Source organism: Engraulis encrasicolus, chromosome 17 (genome assembly GCF_034702125.1).
Source record: "Engraulis encrasicolus isolate BLACKSEA-1 chromosome 17, IST_EnEncr_1.0, whole genome shotgun sequence".
Lineage (NCBI taxonomy): Eukaryota > Metazoa > Chordata > Actinopteri > Clupeiformes > Engraulidae > Engraulis > Engraulis encrasicolus.
Window position 1 is genome coordinate 49,428,066 of NC_085873.1, and position 17,500 is coordinate 49,445,565.

General features: G+C 42.9%; 1 protein-coding gene and 1 long non-coding RNA gene across 3 annotated transcripts in view; one reads left to right on the top strand and one right to left on the bottom strand.

The window, feature by feature from the left end:
• Window positions 1-17,500, top strand: part of LOC134467085 (potassium voltage-gated channel subfamily H member 4-like) — a 179,546-nt gene that overhangs the window by 139,592 nt on the left and 22,454 nt on the right. The window contains exon 11 of the mRNA XM_063221005.1: window positions 13,663-13,877. Coding sequence (XP_063077075.1) covers window positions 13,663-13,877 — 215 coding nt within the window. The remainder of the gene's footprint in view (window positions 1-13,662; window positions 13,878-17,500) is intronic.
• LOC134466910 (uncharacterized) lies at window positions 100-5,277 on the bottom strand. 2 transcript variants are annotated; one of them, XR_010038442.1, is made up of 6 exons: window positions 5,212-5,277; window positions 3,471-3,573; window positions 3,250-3,348; window positions 2,645-2,746; window positions 1,735-1,807; window positions 100-1,343 (listed from the first exon to the last, which is right to left on the bottom strand). It is a non-coding gene; the product is annotated as an uncharacterized LOC134466910 (long non-coding RNA). The 2 variants fall into 2 exon arrangements; XR_010038441.1 differs by having other exon boundaries at window positions 3,471-5,268.

The window sequence follows — 17,500 nt, forward strand, 5'->3', positions numbered from 1 at the left end:
TACTTCCAGACCACCTGGAGCGTCAACAACGGCATCAACGCCAACGAGGTTTGTTTGTTTATTTTAGTTAGATCCCCATCAGCTTTTTCTTCCTGCACTCTTAAAAAAGATTGGTTAAAATAAACAAAAAATTAGTAGTTTTTAACCGATCTGTTCGATTAATATGTGTCCGAGAAAAATATTAGTCAAAATAACCGATTAGACTTCAGTTAAAATTTCAACCAATCTAGATCGGTTAAAAAACTAACCAATTCCAAATCGGTTGTTTTGACCAATAGATTGGTTATGTTTAACCAATCTTTATAAGTCAAAAATGTACCAATCCCCCAATGGTTGTTTTGACCAATTTGTTCGATTAATATGTGTCCGACACAGATATTGGTTAAAATTTTAACCGATTTGCTTGGTTAGATGGACACTGCAATTACTTCACTCCAAATTAACAGTTTCAAAGCTATATCAATCATAACCAATAACCAAGATTTGAGTTTGTTTTCACAAAGTTTATTAACAATTTAATTTCAAAAGGCTTTAAAGCACTGATCTGAAAGGATGGGGATATAGTAACTTACAGCAATCTGTTCCTTCCCAACACTGATGATGGTAAAGTTGTGTGGACACAACAAAAAGACAGGCTGGTATTAAGGGACATTTAAAAAAGAAAAAGAAAAATCAAAAGCAGAGGTAACATTTTATGCTTGGTGAGCCGTTTTCGACGAAAATTCAAATTACAAATGCATGCATATCCTGTGACTATTACTTACTTACAAAACGTTAAGGTTGTGCTTGACAACCGGAGAAAACCTCAGAGTCAACATGATCTTACTTTAAGTTATATTCAAAGAACAGTACATTTTTGCAAAACAAGGAGGCAAGTATCACTTAGAATGGCATACAATGCTGTTTCTCCAGTACCAGGTAAATTACCTGAATCTGCATAGGATGTAGTCTGCATGTCAGTGGAATCAGAAGTAATTAAAATACACATGGTGTGGAGTGGTGGTGTTTGCGTAGATGTTTTAAAAAATGTCCAGTGACTACAGAGCAACTTGAAGTGAGAAATGTTCCAGTACCTTGGCCCACTTTTTGGTTGAGATGGTTATATCGTACACATATTCAAAAGAGGCAAAAACAGAGTTAAACTGTGGTGGATATGCCAAGTTACACACCCAGTAGAGCATGAAAAGCTTGTCACTGCGCAAGTCAGGCAATCAGCAACAGGATTGGTTACATTGTCATCCATGGCAGTGATGACACTGCCGTGTCAAACTCTCGCCTCCTAGTAGTGGGGTCCTTGAAACCTTCTCAGTGTCAGTGCCGAGGGATGCAAAGTTGGTTCCAGTCTGAAAGAATTTTTAAGATTTGAGAGAGAGAGAGAAAGAGAGAGAGAGAGAGAGATACATCAATGGTGCTTAGCCCCATAATGCACGCCATACCATCTGAAACATGCTGTAATAGTCATTGAAAGGTTAATTGCCAGTACTACTCTACTATGACATAACATAGGGCCTTTAGTAATGCTCAGTAATTGCCATTCTGGTAACCACAAAATGTATAACGCCCTGTTTTAACAGGTTATATAGAAAGCTTTACTCTACTGAGTGAACGGTATAAATCATGCAGTATCAGGAAGCTTAATTAACACCAAGTATAGCCAAAATCAACAATGCACACAACTATATCGTGACTTGTTCTTTCTAAATAAAGGTTAAAAAAAATGTCTGGCAGACGTACCAAACTTGGCATCTCCAGAAAGCGTGGAAATTTCTCAAAGATGTCACGCATGGAGGGGGAGTCCTCAGCGATCCTGAAAAATACAACAAATTGAGAAAACGTAACCCAAATACTCCACTCAATGAAACGGTGGGCTCAGTGTCATAGGCCTAACAGCAGAAGGCACCAAGGGTGCGTTTGTAAACTGCCGCTCTGAGCACACAACAATTGGTAATGTCATGTATGAGCAGTGGTGGACAAAGTAAAAGTAAAAGTAAAAAACAGTTTCTTTCCAACACAGGTAACTTATCTGAGTAAAAAGTAGACCAATCTACTTGTCTTACGACGAGCTGATTCTGCACAGGTTGGATTGAGTTTGTGGTGGGTTCTTGTTAGGTTTTTATTGTTTTTCAGTAATAACACAGTCTATCTCAATAGGTAGGTATACTGGAGCAAACGGTTTAACAGCTATGTAATATCATGTGCTACTGTTGTAATTACACCACAAAAGTACTTTTACTTTGTCCACCACTGTGTACGAGTGTGTTATTCAGACTGTTAGATAGTAGACATTTGAAACACACATTTGGTGCAGATTTATTAAAATTTGCTTACCGGTATATTTAGAAATCGTTTTTTTTTTCCAGTATTTTTAGACATGGTGCTACAAAGGGGATCAATGTACTGTAACCAGGCAGCTGCCATCCTTAACCCTGTAGTGCAGCGTTATGGCTCTATGTAATGTCATAGCAATGTTGTTATGATGTATTTAAGCATTTTCAGCAAGTGAATAGGGTCGCTGGCGACCTATCCTCTCAAAATAACACACAAGATGAACAGGATGCATCTCTGATTAACAGTGTGTGGTTCAAACTGTTAAGACATTTGAAACACACATACATGTGGTGTACATTTGTGAATGGTTGCTAACCTTTAGAAATTCTGTCAATGTTCAGAAGCATTTGCAGACATGGTCCAGGGGGCTCAAGTACGACCAGAGAGCAACCATCCAGCAATAAGGATATCTTCTGAGCTGCACACAACACACAACATTAATTTGCATCTCATATTGACAGCATGAAATACATAGCATGTTTAGCACTTTGACTTTTATAAAAATACATGCAGGGCTTTTTGTAGGATTTTTTGGCATGAGGGAGCATCATGGCAGGTTTCGAGGGGTACCCCCCCCCCCCCCGTAAACTGCCGCTCCGAGCACATAACATATTGGTCATGTCATGTATGAGTGTGTTATTCAGACTATTAGATAGTAGACATTTGAAACACACATTTGGTGCAGAGTTATAAAAAAAAATGCTTACATTTACAAACTGATTTTTCTCAGCATTTTAGACATGGTGCTACAAAGGGGATCAATGTACTGTAACCAGGCAGCTGCCATTATTCCTTAACTATCCTCTCAAAATAACACACGGCATGATCAGGACGCATCTCTGATTAACAGTGTGTGCTTCAAACTGTTAAGACATTTGAAACACACATACATGTGGTGTACATTTGTGAATGGTTGCTAACCTTTAGAAATTCTGTCAATGTTCAGAAGCATTTGCAGATATGGTCCACTACGACCAGAGCTACCATCCAGCAATAAGGATATCTTGGCCATCTTCTCAGCTGCAATAATAACACACAACATTAGTATGCATCTCATATTGACAGCATGAAATACAGAGCAAGTTAGAACTTTGACTTTTTAAAAATACATGGATAGGTTTTGTGTGACTTTATAAACTCACCTCTTGCAACAGTGTTTATTTCTCTGAGGTACACCACACCAGAGGAATCACTCCATGTAATCAGCCAGCTTCCATGTAGGATCCTTCAGCAATATTCTGTCATCTGCAAAGCAAGACAGCACAGAACATGAACATGATTATGTATCAATATGCCTAATTATTACACAAAAATAAAGTTTGAAAAATGATAACACCACCATGACACAATAGGCTGAATAGGCCTACAATATGAAACATCTATAAGATACATTTCTTAAATTGTTTTCATTGATCATTTTCCCACACGGATTGACACCAGATGGCTCAAAGAATTCAGTGTGCTAAACTAGAGGGCAAAAAGAACAGATTATATATCTTTCTGGATATTTTACCCATCACTTGAAATGAAATCTGATGCATAGCCCACTTGTTAAGACCTCTAAAATCACTAGGCCTACTAGTAGATCCAAAAAGGATGGGCAAAGAAATCTAAATATTTATTGCAGTAACCATACAAATTAAGCATCTTTGATCAAGCCAAAAATTAAGCACTCTACACATCTGGGTGTTTCTGGGCTCATTATTTCAGGAGAAATCTGTCAAATAGGTAATGCCTATTTATTGAAAAGAACACGATCTGATGGCTGACAGTGGTTTCTCCCTGAACAGAGAGAACAGCCCACAGAGTTGGCAGTAACAGAATGGGACAAAACAGCACACTGTGTGCACAATAACAAGTTCAGAATCAGTTTGCTTACTCACTTCCTTTACACAACGAACAGGGAAAGGCACATGTGTTAAAACATACTTCAGAGCAAGTGTAGAGTCAAAATGAGTTCGTTTCTAACAATAAAAATCAGGCATAAGTTGTGGCTACTTCAAGCTTCTGAGTCAGCTAAAAGATAAGCTGATGTTGCTAACGAACTTCTAGCTAGCTCTTCTCTCTGGTATTTGTGTTTTACTTTGGCTCAAGTACAGTAACTGGATATCTTCAGAGCATAATTATACTCAAAGGGAGTTCGTTTCTAACAAAAAAAAGACTTTAGCTAGCTAATGTTGCTAGCGGACAAGAGATTCATTATTCAGTTTGGCTAGCTCTAATGTTGCTAGCGGACATTTAGCTAGCTCTTAACTTTGGCGCCAACAGTCTTACAACACTAACTTGGCATGTTGTAACTTCAGAACAAAATTATATCCAAAATGTGTTCGTTTCTAACAAGAAACCAATATTCAGTTATGAATACATCGGGCTATTTCAAACATCCCTCAACAAAGGCAACATGATTTAACCGTTAGATAGCTAATTGTTGCTAGCGAACCACCTCATCATGCAGCGCTAGCTCTTTCAGGTGAAGAGGCCGGCGCAAACAATCTCTGGCCGGCGGGGAAGCACTCCCTTCGGCCCTCCTCCAGAAACCACTGATAGCTATGTTGCTAGCGGACATTTAGCTAGGTCTTGACTCTGACATGGGTGTTTTGGCACCACTGGACAAGTTTTATAGCTCTTTCGGAGCAAATCTATATTGTAAATTTCGTAGAGTTTGTTTCTAACAAAACACAAACTTTCCAACAAAGTTGTGAAAACAACCTAGGGCTAAGTTAGCATACCGGTAGTTATAATAGTGGCCTGTTAGCGGAGGTATGGTCTGAAGACAAATTCATTGCAAATTACCATCCTGAACAAGAAACTGTTTCGTTATTCACTGTATATTTGGCATTGTCTTGAAATTATTAACGAAACATTGAAAATAAACGAACTTACCTCACAAAGTGTTTGAATTCCACCAATATCTCAAACGGCTTTCCTGCAGCACCAAGATGGCGGCTTTGTCGGAAAATTGAGAAGCAGAGTTACGTACTTGACGTTGAGCGTCAGACCTGCGTCAGTTACCAATCTCTTAGTTAACATTTGCTTAACCAATGATATTAGTCATTTTTCAACCAATCTGTTATTAAAGTTAACCAATATCTTTGTTAAATCAACCAATTTGTTCTTAACCAATGATATCAGTTGTTAGATAACCAATTTGTTTGTTTAATAGTTACCAATGTCACAGTTAATTTGACCAATATTGCCTCAACCAACGAGATTAGTCACTTTTTTAACCAATCTCTTTTAAGGGTGTGGGGTCTTTTCAATTAATAATAAGAGGCGGGCACAGCGCGTTGCATTCTGGGTACGCCGCCATATTGATAGCTAGTTGCTATGGTAAACAAAGACCGAGTAAAACAGCACAGAGAAAGAGCACAAAGAAACAAAGTAACGAGTAAACAGCGATGTTAAAAGCGAAGAAAGGATGCGGAATATACCGAGACACACTGCAGAGGGAAGCCAGGGACCGTTATCTGCAAAAGATGGGCTTCATAAACGGACTTGATCCCTACGAAATAGCAAGCAAGGAGTGGCGCGTTGGGGAAGATCTTCTACCACCGTTTGCGAGGGAGGACATATTTTCCTATCTTGTGTGTGGTGTCAGTGCCTACACACATGAGGAATTTCGCTGCTACAAGTCGCTAGAGGCTTACAAACATATGACAGAAGGAAAAGTGTACGACATGGAAGTATTCAAACCGAATGAGAACACAATCGTCAGAGCCAAGGTAAGCTACCGTCTCAACATGGTGTGTTGTTTGTTGTGGTGATAAGATAGGTGCAGGCACTTACGTAAAACATCAAAAATGTATGTAAACAAATCTTAAGCTGACTGTGCGTGTCCTGGGATACTGTAGTTACATTCAGATGATATATGACTGTCCTACCATGGTACAAAAATGGCATACACATTACGTTTTGGTTGGTTGAGTGTGTCCTGCATAGAATGAAACACACTGAAGCATTTATTGTTTGTTGTAATCATTGTTACAATGCAGTGTTTCCCCCTGAATTCTTGTTAGTCAAGGTGGTGGGCCGTAAAGTATACTTTTTTTGGCTAAGCAACTTTAGAAATGACATTCACACCATGGACTGTGTTACATAATATATCTTTTCAGGGGACCTAGTCAAGGTGGTAGGTGTTTCTTGTCAAGGTGGCCGCCTTAGCAATGAAGTGCTGGGGGAAACCCTGCAATGTTGTCATATTTTCCTGTGCCTGTTTATCACTTAAAGGCAACTTACCCTGTGTCCATCTTTTTGTCCTTAGGTCATGCACTCTATGCGCCAAAATGACCCTCCACTGAAGCCTTGGGTTATCCTAACCTGTGAGGGCCATGTACTCTGCGCTCACTGTACCTGCATGGCTGGGATCGCAGAATCCTGCACCCATGTTGGGGCTCTGCTCTTCGCCATAGAGGCTACTGTCCGTTTACGTGGAACGAAGACTGTCACCGATGTCCCTTCATACTGGGCAGTTCCATCCGCCATCAGGAAAGTCAAGGGAGAGGTTGCCCACAAGATGGACTTCACAACAGCGAAGGCCAAGCGCATTGCCCTGGATAGAGCAATAAATGATGGTACTCTCCCCATGCCTGGCCCACGCTCACGTCCAAGAGCAGTATACAGACATCAGAGCACACTGAGTGACTTGGGGCGGGGGCCACTCCTCAAAGATCTGCATGAGGAACGAGCAGCATGCATGGCGGCAACCGAGGAGCATTACAAATTCTATGCAGATCCTGTCAAGCCAGCAAAGATGCCAACGCCACTGCAAGTCCGGCTGCGTGATCCTGAGTTCAGAAATGCGTCACTGAACGAGATCCTCCAGCACTGTGAGACGGTAACCAACGTCGCTGCTGTATCACATGAAGACGCCAAAACCATCCGCACACGTACAATGAAGCAACACAAGGCACCTGCCTGGTTTGGGGTACGGGCAGGGAGAGTGACTGCCTCCACCATGCATGCAGTTCTGGTCTCAAACATCGAGAAGCCGGCTGTGTCCACAGTCAAGAATGTGTGCTACCCAAAGGCACACTTTACAACAGCAGACACACAGTGGGGACTGACACATGAAGACACAGCACGCACTGAATACATTCAACAACAAGCACCACACCACGATAACTTGACGATCGAGCAGTCTGGCTTCTGCATAAACCCGGCGTTCCCACAGGTAGGCGCCTCACCTGATGGCCTAGTTAGCTGTGACTGCTGTGGACAAGGCTGCCTGGAAGTGAAATGCCCTGCTAAGCACAAACACAGCACTGTCCAGGAGGCTTGTGATGCAGACAAAGACTTTTGTCTCCACAGCGTTGATGGCATTGTTCAGCTCAAACAAGGTCATAGGTACTACACACAAGTGCAGACACAGATGTTTGTGACAGGTGCAACCTACTGTGACTTTGTGGTGTGGACACTGAAAGACATTGCCGTGCTCCGTATCCTGCCAGATGTCAGCTTCTGGGAGTCCTGTCTGAGGAAGGCACAGGAATTTTTTCACAAAGTTTGCCTCCCCGAGCTCATCTGTGAGTATTACACCAGAGACACCTCCACACCGGAGGCCACCAGAGTTCTGGCTGTGAACACTGAACCAGCACCTGCACAAGCACCAAAACGGCCGAGAATGTCAAAGAAGAAGACCAAGAAAAATAAAGAGAATGTGTGGTGTTTGTGCGGAGGGCCTGAAAAGGACACTATGGTTCTCTGTGACAACAGCAGCTGTGCAATACAGTGGTTTCACCTCAACTGTGTTGGTCTTGACGCAGACTCAGCAAAAGAAAATTCCTGGTTTTGTGACGCTTGTCTGTAGGCACCTTATTTTTTTTTAGCTTGTTTGCACTACTGTTAATACATACTATGTTCTAACATACTCTTACACACTGTTCTGTGTTCCCAGATTGCACTACTGTTAAACATCATCTTTCTGTGCCACTTGTTTTGCACTACTGTTAATACATACTATTTTTATCCAGTTGTACATACTGTTCTATGTTCTAACATACTGTTACACACTGTTCTGTGTTCCCAGATTGCACTACTGTTATTTTGCCTCACATCATTTCAGAAAAATGTTTCAACACACTGCTCTGTGTTCTGAGATGCTGATATTGCACTACTGTTAAAATATCATCTTTCTGTGCCACTTGTTTTGCACTACTTACTGTTAAGACTTTATTTATGTTTTGTACCAATTTTTGCCTTGAAGTATTTCCAATGCACAGTTCTTTATTCGCATGAATGCACTACTATTCTCATATTTCTGTACCACTTGTTTTGCACTACTGTTAAGACTTTGTGTTCTACCATTTTTTGCCTTGAAGTATTTCCAATGCACAGTTCTTTATTCTCAGGAATGCACTAGTGTGACTTAACTACAATTACAAATTCTGATGTAAAAGTAAACTGACCTTTCATTACACTACTTGAAAATAAAAAAGAAAGGCACTCAAATTTGGCTGTGTGTCATGGCATTTTATTGTGGACACATTCAACTTTACACAACACTCTTGCTCATGTTTGTAAGACTACAACACACAGAAACAATCTTGTCCAGAAATGTTACGTCTTCACCATCACATGGCAACACAATGCTGATCGGTAGTTTTGCTGACAACAGTGTGTACTTGTTCCGAACAACCCCAATCACCCTTTCCACATGAATTCTGAGATGGGCGAGTTTTCTTGTGCTCTCCACATCTCTTGCTTCCAGCTGACAGTGTCCTCTTGTGAAGGCAGGGATCTTTACCTCTGCACACATAAGTCCCACACTTTCAGAAATATCAAAGCCCCGATCAGCCAACACTACATCTCTGGGTAGTAATCTATCAAGAATACCACAGTTCTCTGTGACATGCTTATCACTGATGCGCCCCCCCCAACCCTTGGAAATGAAAGAAATGGTCCCGTATGGTGTAATACCAATAAGGTACTTCATAGTTGTGTTGTGCTTGTAGTTTGAATAAGCCTGAGCTTGAGCAGTAAGATTTGATGGTCTCTCTATGAAAATTTCAAAGCAGTCCACAATAACAGCAACACGATTTCCAAAGGCTTCCACAAACTGATGGGGCATAGTGGTGTACAGGGCCTCTCGACTTGGCCAGATGATCAGAGGTGTGATGGTGCAGTACAAAAGTTCTACCATGCTATTGAAGGTTCTGGAGATGGTGGTCCTGTCAACACTGAAGACGTAGGCTAGATGTTGCATCGGCAAGTTCAGTCTGAGGCGCATGAGTGTGAGGATGAGCATTTGAAAGGGTGACAGTACTCTACTGCTTCGTGTCATGAGTGGCAGAAGAGTGGCTAAGAGAGACATGAAAATCTTTGCACTTGGTAGTCCAGTGTAATACCTCAGCCTCACATTATCACCCTTCAGGGAATCTTCATCCATTTTTTTCTGACCAAGCTCTAATTTCAGGGCCCTGTTCTCCTCCAGCAGACGGTTGATTTCATCGCGCCGTTTCTGGCAGAGGTCACATTCTGTCTCCGGTCCCGGTTCAGCTTCATGTTGTGAATCTTCAGCTGTGGATCACAGACAGTTTTTGTTTAGCTCAGTGTGTCATGCAAATACAACAAGAGCAAATAGACTGTAATAAATATAAGCCTTATGACCCTCTACTCCAAAGTCAAATTATTCATGTTATTTCACAACCATTTACATTGCATGGGAGTAACATAGTAATAATCCTTAACGACACACTCCTGCTGGAGAGAAGACCTCAGAGCCCTCACAAGGTTATTTTTTCTTTATGCATGTTTTGTAGGCCTTACCTGGTGTGTCAATGGTTGTCTCAGGCATCACTGTGTCATCCACTGCTGATGTGGTCTCAGTCCTTCGGCGTTTCCTTGCTTGCTGTCTCTCAAAGCGTGCCGTTTCTGTGGCCTTTGTTTCAGTGTGTCCCAGGTGCAGTGATGGTGCCCAATCCGGATGGGAGGTGTACATTGCATCTACTGGCTTTCCTGGTGAAACAACCAAAACTATTAACCCTACTATAAACTACTAAAGACAAAATAATGACAAAATAAACGGAGTAGGACAACTGTTTTGTGTTTCAGTGGACCTGGCTAACCCTCTGGAACACAACCCTACTTCAGCTCATGCTACATGCTACAGATCAGCCAACAACGGTTACTTGAAATGATACATGAATAAAAACAGTATGTTATGTAACTTACCAGAATGAAAATGCCGGGAACACACTCTCATGGACACTGGGATTGAGTCGAAAGTTATATTTGGCCGTCTTACAGCAGCAACCCATGCTAGCCGGCGACTCTTTGTTATGGAGGACATTTGTTCTCCATTGAGACGCCTCCAGGTTGGAAATCGGTAAAAAGACAATCCATTTGGGATTTTTTTCCCCGTCCCGTCACAGCTTGCGCTTCTACAGCCTACAACACAGCAACGGGCGACCATAGCGACAGCAGAGGTAAAATGAAACGGTAAAAAAACAAAGCAAACTACCGGTAGTAGCAGAAGAAAGTAAGTCCTCACAGGCGCGAAGTCGAAGTGTAAACAATGGGCTGGCCCGCTTCCAATATGGCTGCCACGCAACGCGTGACGTCATGTGCCCGAAATTTATTGACAATTACAAATATCAGCCACACGTCCTGGTGGCAAACATAACATACACAGGTAATACACACTGAAGCAGGGTTGAAGTCCTCCAAGGGCCGTACTATTAACACAAACCAGTATTTCAGGTTACAGTCCTTGGAGCAATGTAGGGCCTTGCTCAAGGGCACTTCAGCTATGGATGGAGGTGTAGGGAGAGGTAAGGGTGGGATTCGAACCTGCAACCCTTTGATCTTAAAGGGACACTGTGCAGGAAATGGTCAAAAAAGGTACTGCAACTATGCTGCTCATTGAAACTGGGCTGCCTATTGCCAAATTTGATCTTTACATGAAAGTTTACTAAGTAATAAACAAATATTTTCTAGTATGGTCCAAGTAGAGTCATTTTTGCAGCTAAAAATGGCTATTTTTGGAAATTCAAAATGGCGGACCATGGAGAAGATCCCCCTTTTCATGCATGAAAAGTGCAATTTTCCAAGTCATAATGAATACTTAAACTTTGATGGTGGTGGTAAGTATTCATGAAAAAAGTGACATTTGTGAATGGGCAGCATGAATACTGGAAATAAACAACTAGAAATCTCACACAGTGTCCCTTTAAGACCACTTTTCTAACCATTAGGCCACGTGCCTTCGCACATGACAATGCAAATCAATTTGAAGGGATTGACTCCGCCAATTCAGATTAGGTCATGTCTTTCCCTCTAGATTATCATGTCCAGGATGAAGTCCGTGCTAACATCGCCATGCACCTGAAAAAGGATATCCTACAAAATGAGTTGAGACTTGACTTGACCTGACCTTCTCTCCTCTCATTCTCTCTCTCTCTCTCTCTCTCTCATTCTCTCTCTCTCTCTCTCTCTCTCTCTCTCTCTCTCTCTCTCTCTCTCTCTCTCTCTCTCTCTCTCTCTCTCTCTCTCTCTCTCTCTCTCTCTCTCTTTCTATATATATATCTCTCTCATTCTCTCTTTCTCTCCTTCTCTCTCTCTCTTTCATTCTCTCCCTCTCTCATTCTCTCTCTCTCATTCTCTTCCCCCCCCTCCACCTCTCTCTTTCTCTCTCTCTTTCATTCTCTCTCTCCCTCTCTCTCTCTCTCTCTCTCTCTCTTTACCCCCCCCATTCTCTCCCCCCCCTCCCTCTCATTCACCCGCCCCACCTCTCTCTCTCTCTCTCTCTCTCTCTCCCCCCCCCGCCCCACACCTCTCTCTCTCTCTCTCTCTCTCTCTCTCCCCCAGCTGTTGCACGACTTCCCAGACGAGCTACGTGCCGACATTGCCATGCACCTGAACAAGGACATCCTGCAGCTGCCGGTCTTCAAGGGGGCCAGCAGGGGGTGCCTGCGCTCCCTCTCGCTGCACATCAAAACCACCTTCTGCGCCCCGGGGGAGTACCTCATACGCCAAGGCGACGCGCTGCACGCGGACTACTTCGTCTGTTCCGGGTCGCTGGAGGTCCTCAAAGACGGCATGGTGCTCGCCATTCTAGGTACTGCAGCCTACCTGTAGGTGGTGTGGTGGAGATTCTGTGTATGTGAGAGAGATGGAGAGAATGACATAGAGCGAGAGACAGACAGACAGACAGACAGACAGACAGACAGACAGAGAGAGAGAGAGAGAGAGAGAGAGAGGGATGAGTACCTCATACGCCAGGGCGACGCGCTGCACGCAGACTACTTCGTCTGTTCCGGGTCGCTCAAAGACGGCATGGTCCTCGCCATCCTAGGTACTATACCTGTACGTAGGTGGTGTGGTGGAGATGCTGTATGTGTGAGAGATGGAGAGACAGACAGACAGACAGACAGACAGAAAGAGAGAGAGAGAGAGAGAGAGAGAGAGAGAGAGAGAGAGAGAGAGAGAGAGAGAGAGAGAGAGAGAGAGAGAGAGAGAGAGGTCCTCAAAGACGGCATGGTCCTCGCCATTCTAGGTACAGTCAGGCCCGCCGACAGGGGGGGTATATGTATTGTCCCGGACCCAGGGACATAAGCGGGGCAGAATTGAGTCCGCATTACATTGTATGTATTAGGTAGGGGGCCCTTCCAGATGAGTTTGTCCAAAAGCTGTCCTCGCCATTCTAGGTACTGTAAGTAGGTGGTGTGGTAGTAGAGATTCTGTGTGTGTGAGAGAGGGAGAGAATGACATAGAGAGAGAGAGAGAGAGAGAGAGAGAGAGAGAGAGAGAGAGAGAGAGAGAGAGAGAGAGAGAGAGAGAGAGAGAGAGAGACAGAGACAGAGAGACAGAGCGAGAGATAGACAGACAGAGACAGAGACAGAGACAGAGAGAGAAAGAACAAACCTCATCTGGCAAGTCCACACAGTACTGGATGAGTACCTGTTGGGTTGTAGCCTAAAGGGTTAAAACCGTTGTGGAATGACAGTCATAGCTATTTTATTTCACTATAATGCCCAACAAAGGCGTAGTACAGTAACTATGCCAACATTGTAACCAAACGAAATGCCTTCAAAGTTTTGGTTTTAGGTTGGATTTTGTAGTGTCTGCAAATTTGACTAGCAATATCTGAGAGGAGACTAGCAATATCTCTAAAACGGGAAATGTCTGGAACTTAAAGCTTTATCACAAGATAAAGGAGGTATTATGAAGATCATTCCCAGTATAAACTCAACAATGTCAACAAAATATTTAGTTACTCCACTTTGCCCTTGAAGGGCAGTATACACTTTTTTAGTAGCTATTAGCTATTAGCTATTTTATTACTGCTATTTAATTTCATCACTGACTCCACTCCGCCTCTTCACACTCACATTGCAGGTAAGGGCGACCTGATTGGCTCGGACCTGCCGTGCCAGGATCACGTGATCAAGACGAACGCGGACGTGAAGGCGCTGACCTACTGCGACATGCAGTACATTAACGTGCGCGCCCTTCGCGAGGTGCTGGAGCTCTACCCCGAATACGCCAGCACCTTCACCTCCGACATCCATCACAACCTGACCTACAACCTCCGCGAAGGCAGCGAGGCAGAGGTGAGGCACACACACACACACACACACACACACACACACACACACACACACACACACACACACACACACACACACACACACACACACACACACACACACACACACACACCTTCACCTCCGACATCCACCACAACCTGACCTACAACCTCCGCGAGGGCAGCGAGGCAGAGGTGAGGCACACACACACACACACACACACACACACACACACACACACACACACACACACACACACACACACACACACACACACACACACACACACACAAACAAGCACACACGGATGCATACACATAAAGCACACACTAACACACACACACACACACACACACACACACACACACACACACACACACACACACACACACACACACACACTCACACACACACACACACACACACACACACACACACACACACACACACACACCTTCACCTCCGACATCCACCACAACCTGACCTACAACCTCCGCGAAGGCAGCGAGGCAGAGGTGAGGAAAGGAGCATACACACACACACACACACACACGCACACACACACACACACACACACACACACACACACACACACACACAAAACAAAAAGGACTTGTATTCATGGTTTATAGATGTGTTTGCTGTCCTGTGGATTTCTAGCAACATCAGCGGACAAACTATTAAAGGGGTATGCCACTATTTTGGGGCTTAATACAGTTAAAATCGTTGGCTGGGGTTTATAAAGGTGGTAAAGTGTCTTATTTTTCATGTTAAGCGTTGTCTTGCTTTAAGACAAGTTAAAAGAGGGAGTATGTCGCTAAGCATGCTACATGCTACACGGATCCATTGACTTTCACTAGCTTAGCGACATGCTAATATATATAATATATATATATACCTATATAAACCCTGGCCAATGATTTTAACTGTATTAAGCCCCAAAATAGTGGCATAACCCTTTAATGGAAGATCAAGCAATATTAGCACAAATGTCGGAAAAACATTCTCAAGTCCAAAAAGGGGTTCTCGCCGAAAAAGTTTGGGAACCACTGGACTAGAGGATCCTTCTGAGTGCACAATGAAATCCCCACAGACGTCACGGAGCAAAGTGGCCTATCTGGATTTCCATCAATACAGAAGGGGTCTCATGGGTCTCATGCCTACTGTAGTGAGTGGCTGACTACCGATTTCCATTGGGCGCTCAAATCAAAGTCAAGTGAATAATGTCTAGTGGACTGGCCACCCATACAATATAATACAATGTGAAACACTGTCTGGGGCTATATTTGCAATGGCCACTTTTGCAATGGCCGCTCGTTTCCACTCAACCATAGTCCTCTCTACCTGAGATTCTTTAAGTATAGAGATATGCCAATGTAATAGGTTGCTATGGGCACCTAACATGACCAGGTTCCGGTCTGCCTAAATGGCATGTCATAATACTCCTATCATTGAATAGAACAGTCCTTAGGTCTGCCTAGGTGTGCCTAAAGGGGGATTTCCCCCCTCCCCCTTGCAATAATAGAACCCGGAAATAATGGCCCAATGGAACCTCTCTCTCTCTACTCTCTCTGCCTCTACTCTGGCCATATGATGAGGTCAAGGGAGCACTGGGAGGCTTATGATGAAGTCGAGGGGGGGCATTTGTTCGAAAAAGGTTGAGATTCACTTGGTTAACCCATTGATGCCTGGTCCTGGTGCCTGGAGCTGCATTACGCAACATTCAGGCTCATGAGATCCTAGACAACTTTATTAAAAATCTCTGTTTGTTTGAGATGAATGAACACATTCTAATGATAAATGAGGGTCTTAGTGTTTCAATGCAACTCAGTGCATATTTGTAGGCTATGTGCTTCAGAAGCTGAGATACTACGGTTATAGGCTGAGGGCAGCTTTTCTTAAAAAGGGCTCAGGCATTCAGCACCCTTTTTTGCAGGTGCCTTAGGCATCAATGGGTTAAACAAAGCCATTCCTCCTCAGCCTTATGTGCTCATCATTTGACTCGTTTTGTGCTCACCATTAGATTCAAGACCTCCTCACACACGGCACAGACAGATGCATCAATAACCGATTTCTTAATCATTGATTGGACCTGTGTCCATTGTTGCCTAATATGCTGGGCCAAACAAAATGGTTGGCAACACACACCACCAGAGTCATTAACAGTGGTGAAATGCAGTACAGAATGACGTCAGAGAAAACAATAGCGGTCAGAGTCATTCGATCAAACCAATCGAATTCTGGTCTGCGATTGACGTCAGCACTGGAGGTATGGAAGTCATTTTCACTTTACAAAAACAGACCTCCCCTAAGAAACGCTTGAGCTTACGTTCTGTTGTAGAGTTGATCATTTTTGTACATTTCTCTCAATGTTCTGTCTCACAGCGTGACGGAAACATTTATTTTCATTATGGTGTTGTTCTTTTAGGAAACCACAAGGAGTCCAATTTTCCCAGATTCTCTGTAGAAAGCATATCATTCTTTTCTTTCTTCTCTTCTTTGACTTGAGTGCACAACAACCCTAAATCCACTACCACTTCATCTTCTTTATCATCAAGATATTTTGTACACATAGTCTTTAACTCAATGCTCTCCAAACAAGAGCATTCACACATATCATAGCCTATTTTACATACCTTATAGCAGAGTTTTTTCTTTTTAATTTACAAGTAGTTTGTAAATGTTTTATAAATATAAAATATTAACATAACATTTTCTAGTCATTTACAAACATGTGTTAACATTTCCTAGTCATTTACAAACATTTGTTAATGTTTTGTTCATCATTAGTTAATTATTTACGAAGTGTTATTAATGTTTTATGAGCAGACATTATTATAAAGGGTTACCTATATCTTTTATGCCCATTTCCTGTTAATGTAACTTGTAAACAATGACTATGCCCAATTGTGCTAGCTGTCATTTGTTATCCATATTCTACACAGCTCTTCACAGTTCGCTACCACAAACTCTTTAACACACCAAACCATGATACACCCAATGGCCCTCATTTATCAAAGCAGCGTACGACGAGAATCATACGTACGTCGTGCGTACGTTCTTTTTCTACGACCAGTTGGCATTTATCAAATCTCATCGTAAGCGCAGGAAAGATGAAATCCTACGACTGCTCTCAGACGGTGTACGCAGTATTGAAGTTGGACTTGAGATGACTATGATCACCAACTTGAGCAGCAGTTATAGCGCAACAACTCATTATCATAAATATGTGGCCTACATAATTACAAAATGTTTACATTGTATATTTTGGCTATAAGCCAACGTCTACCTGTTTGAATTGGTGCACCGTTCCTGGGAGCGCTGCGTTAATTTGGCATAGGAACAAGAGACTTCTAATTTGTGATTTGACGTGATGTGTGAATATTTGTGCAATAGGCCTACAGCCGAGTATTGGAATGTGCCTTCAGTCGTGGGATCAATGACCGACGTCCCTTATTTGTAACAGCTGGGAGTTCATGCGCACATCAATCAATAGTCTACAGTAGCCTAATAATCTCCCGGTTGAGTTTCGACGTTTGATCGCACACAACTACTATCCGAATATAGGCTACACCTGACACGTGTGTGTCCGATAACACTTTATAGTCGTCCACTCCATAGGTGGTAAAAAGGCTATCCGGTCGAAG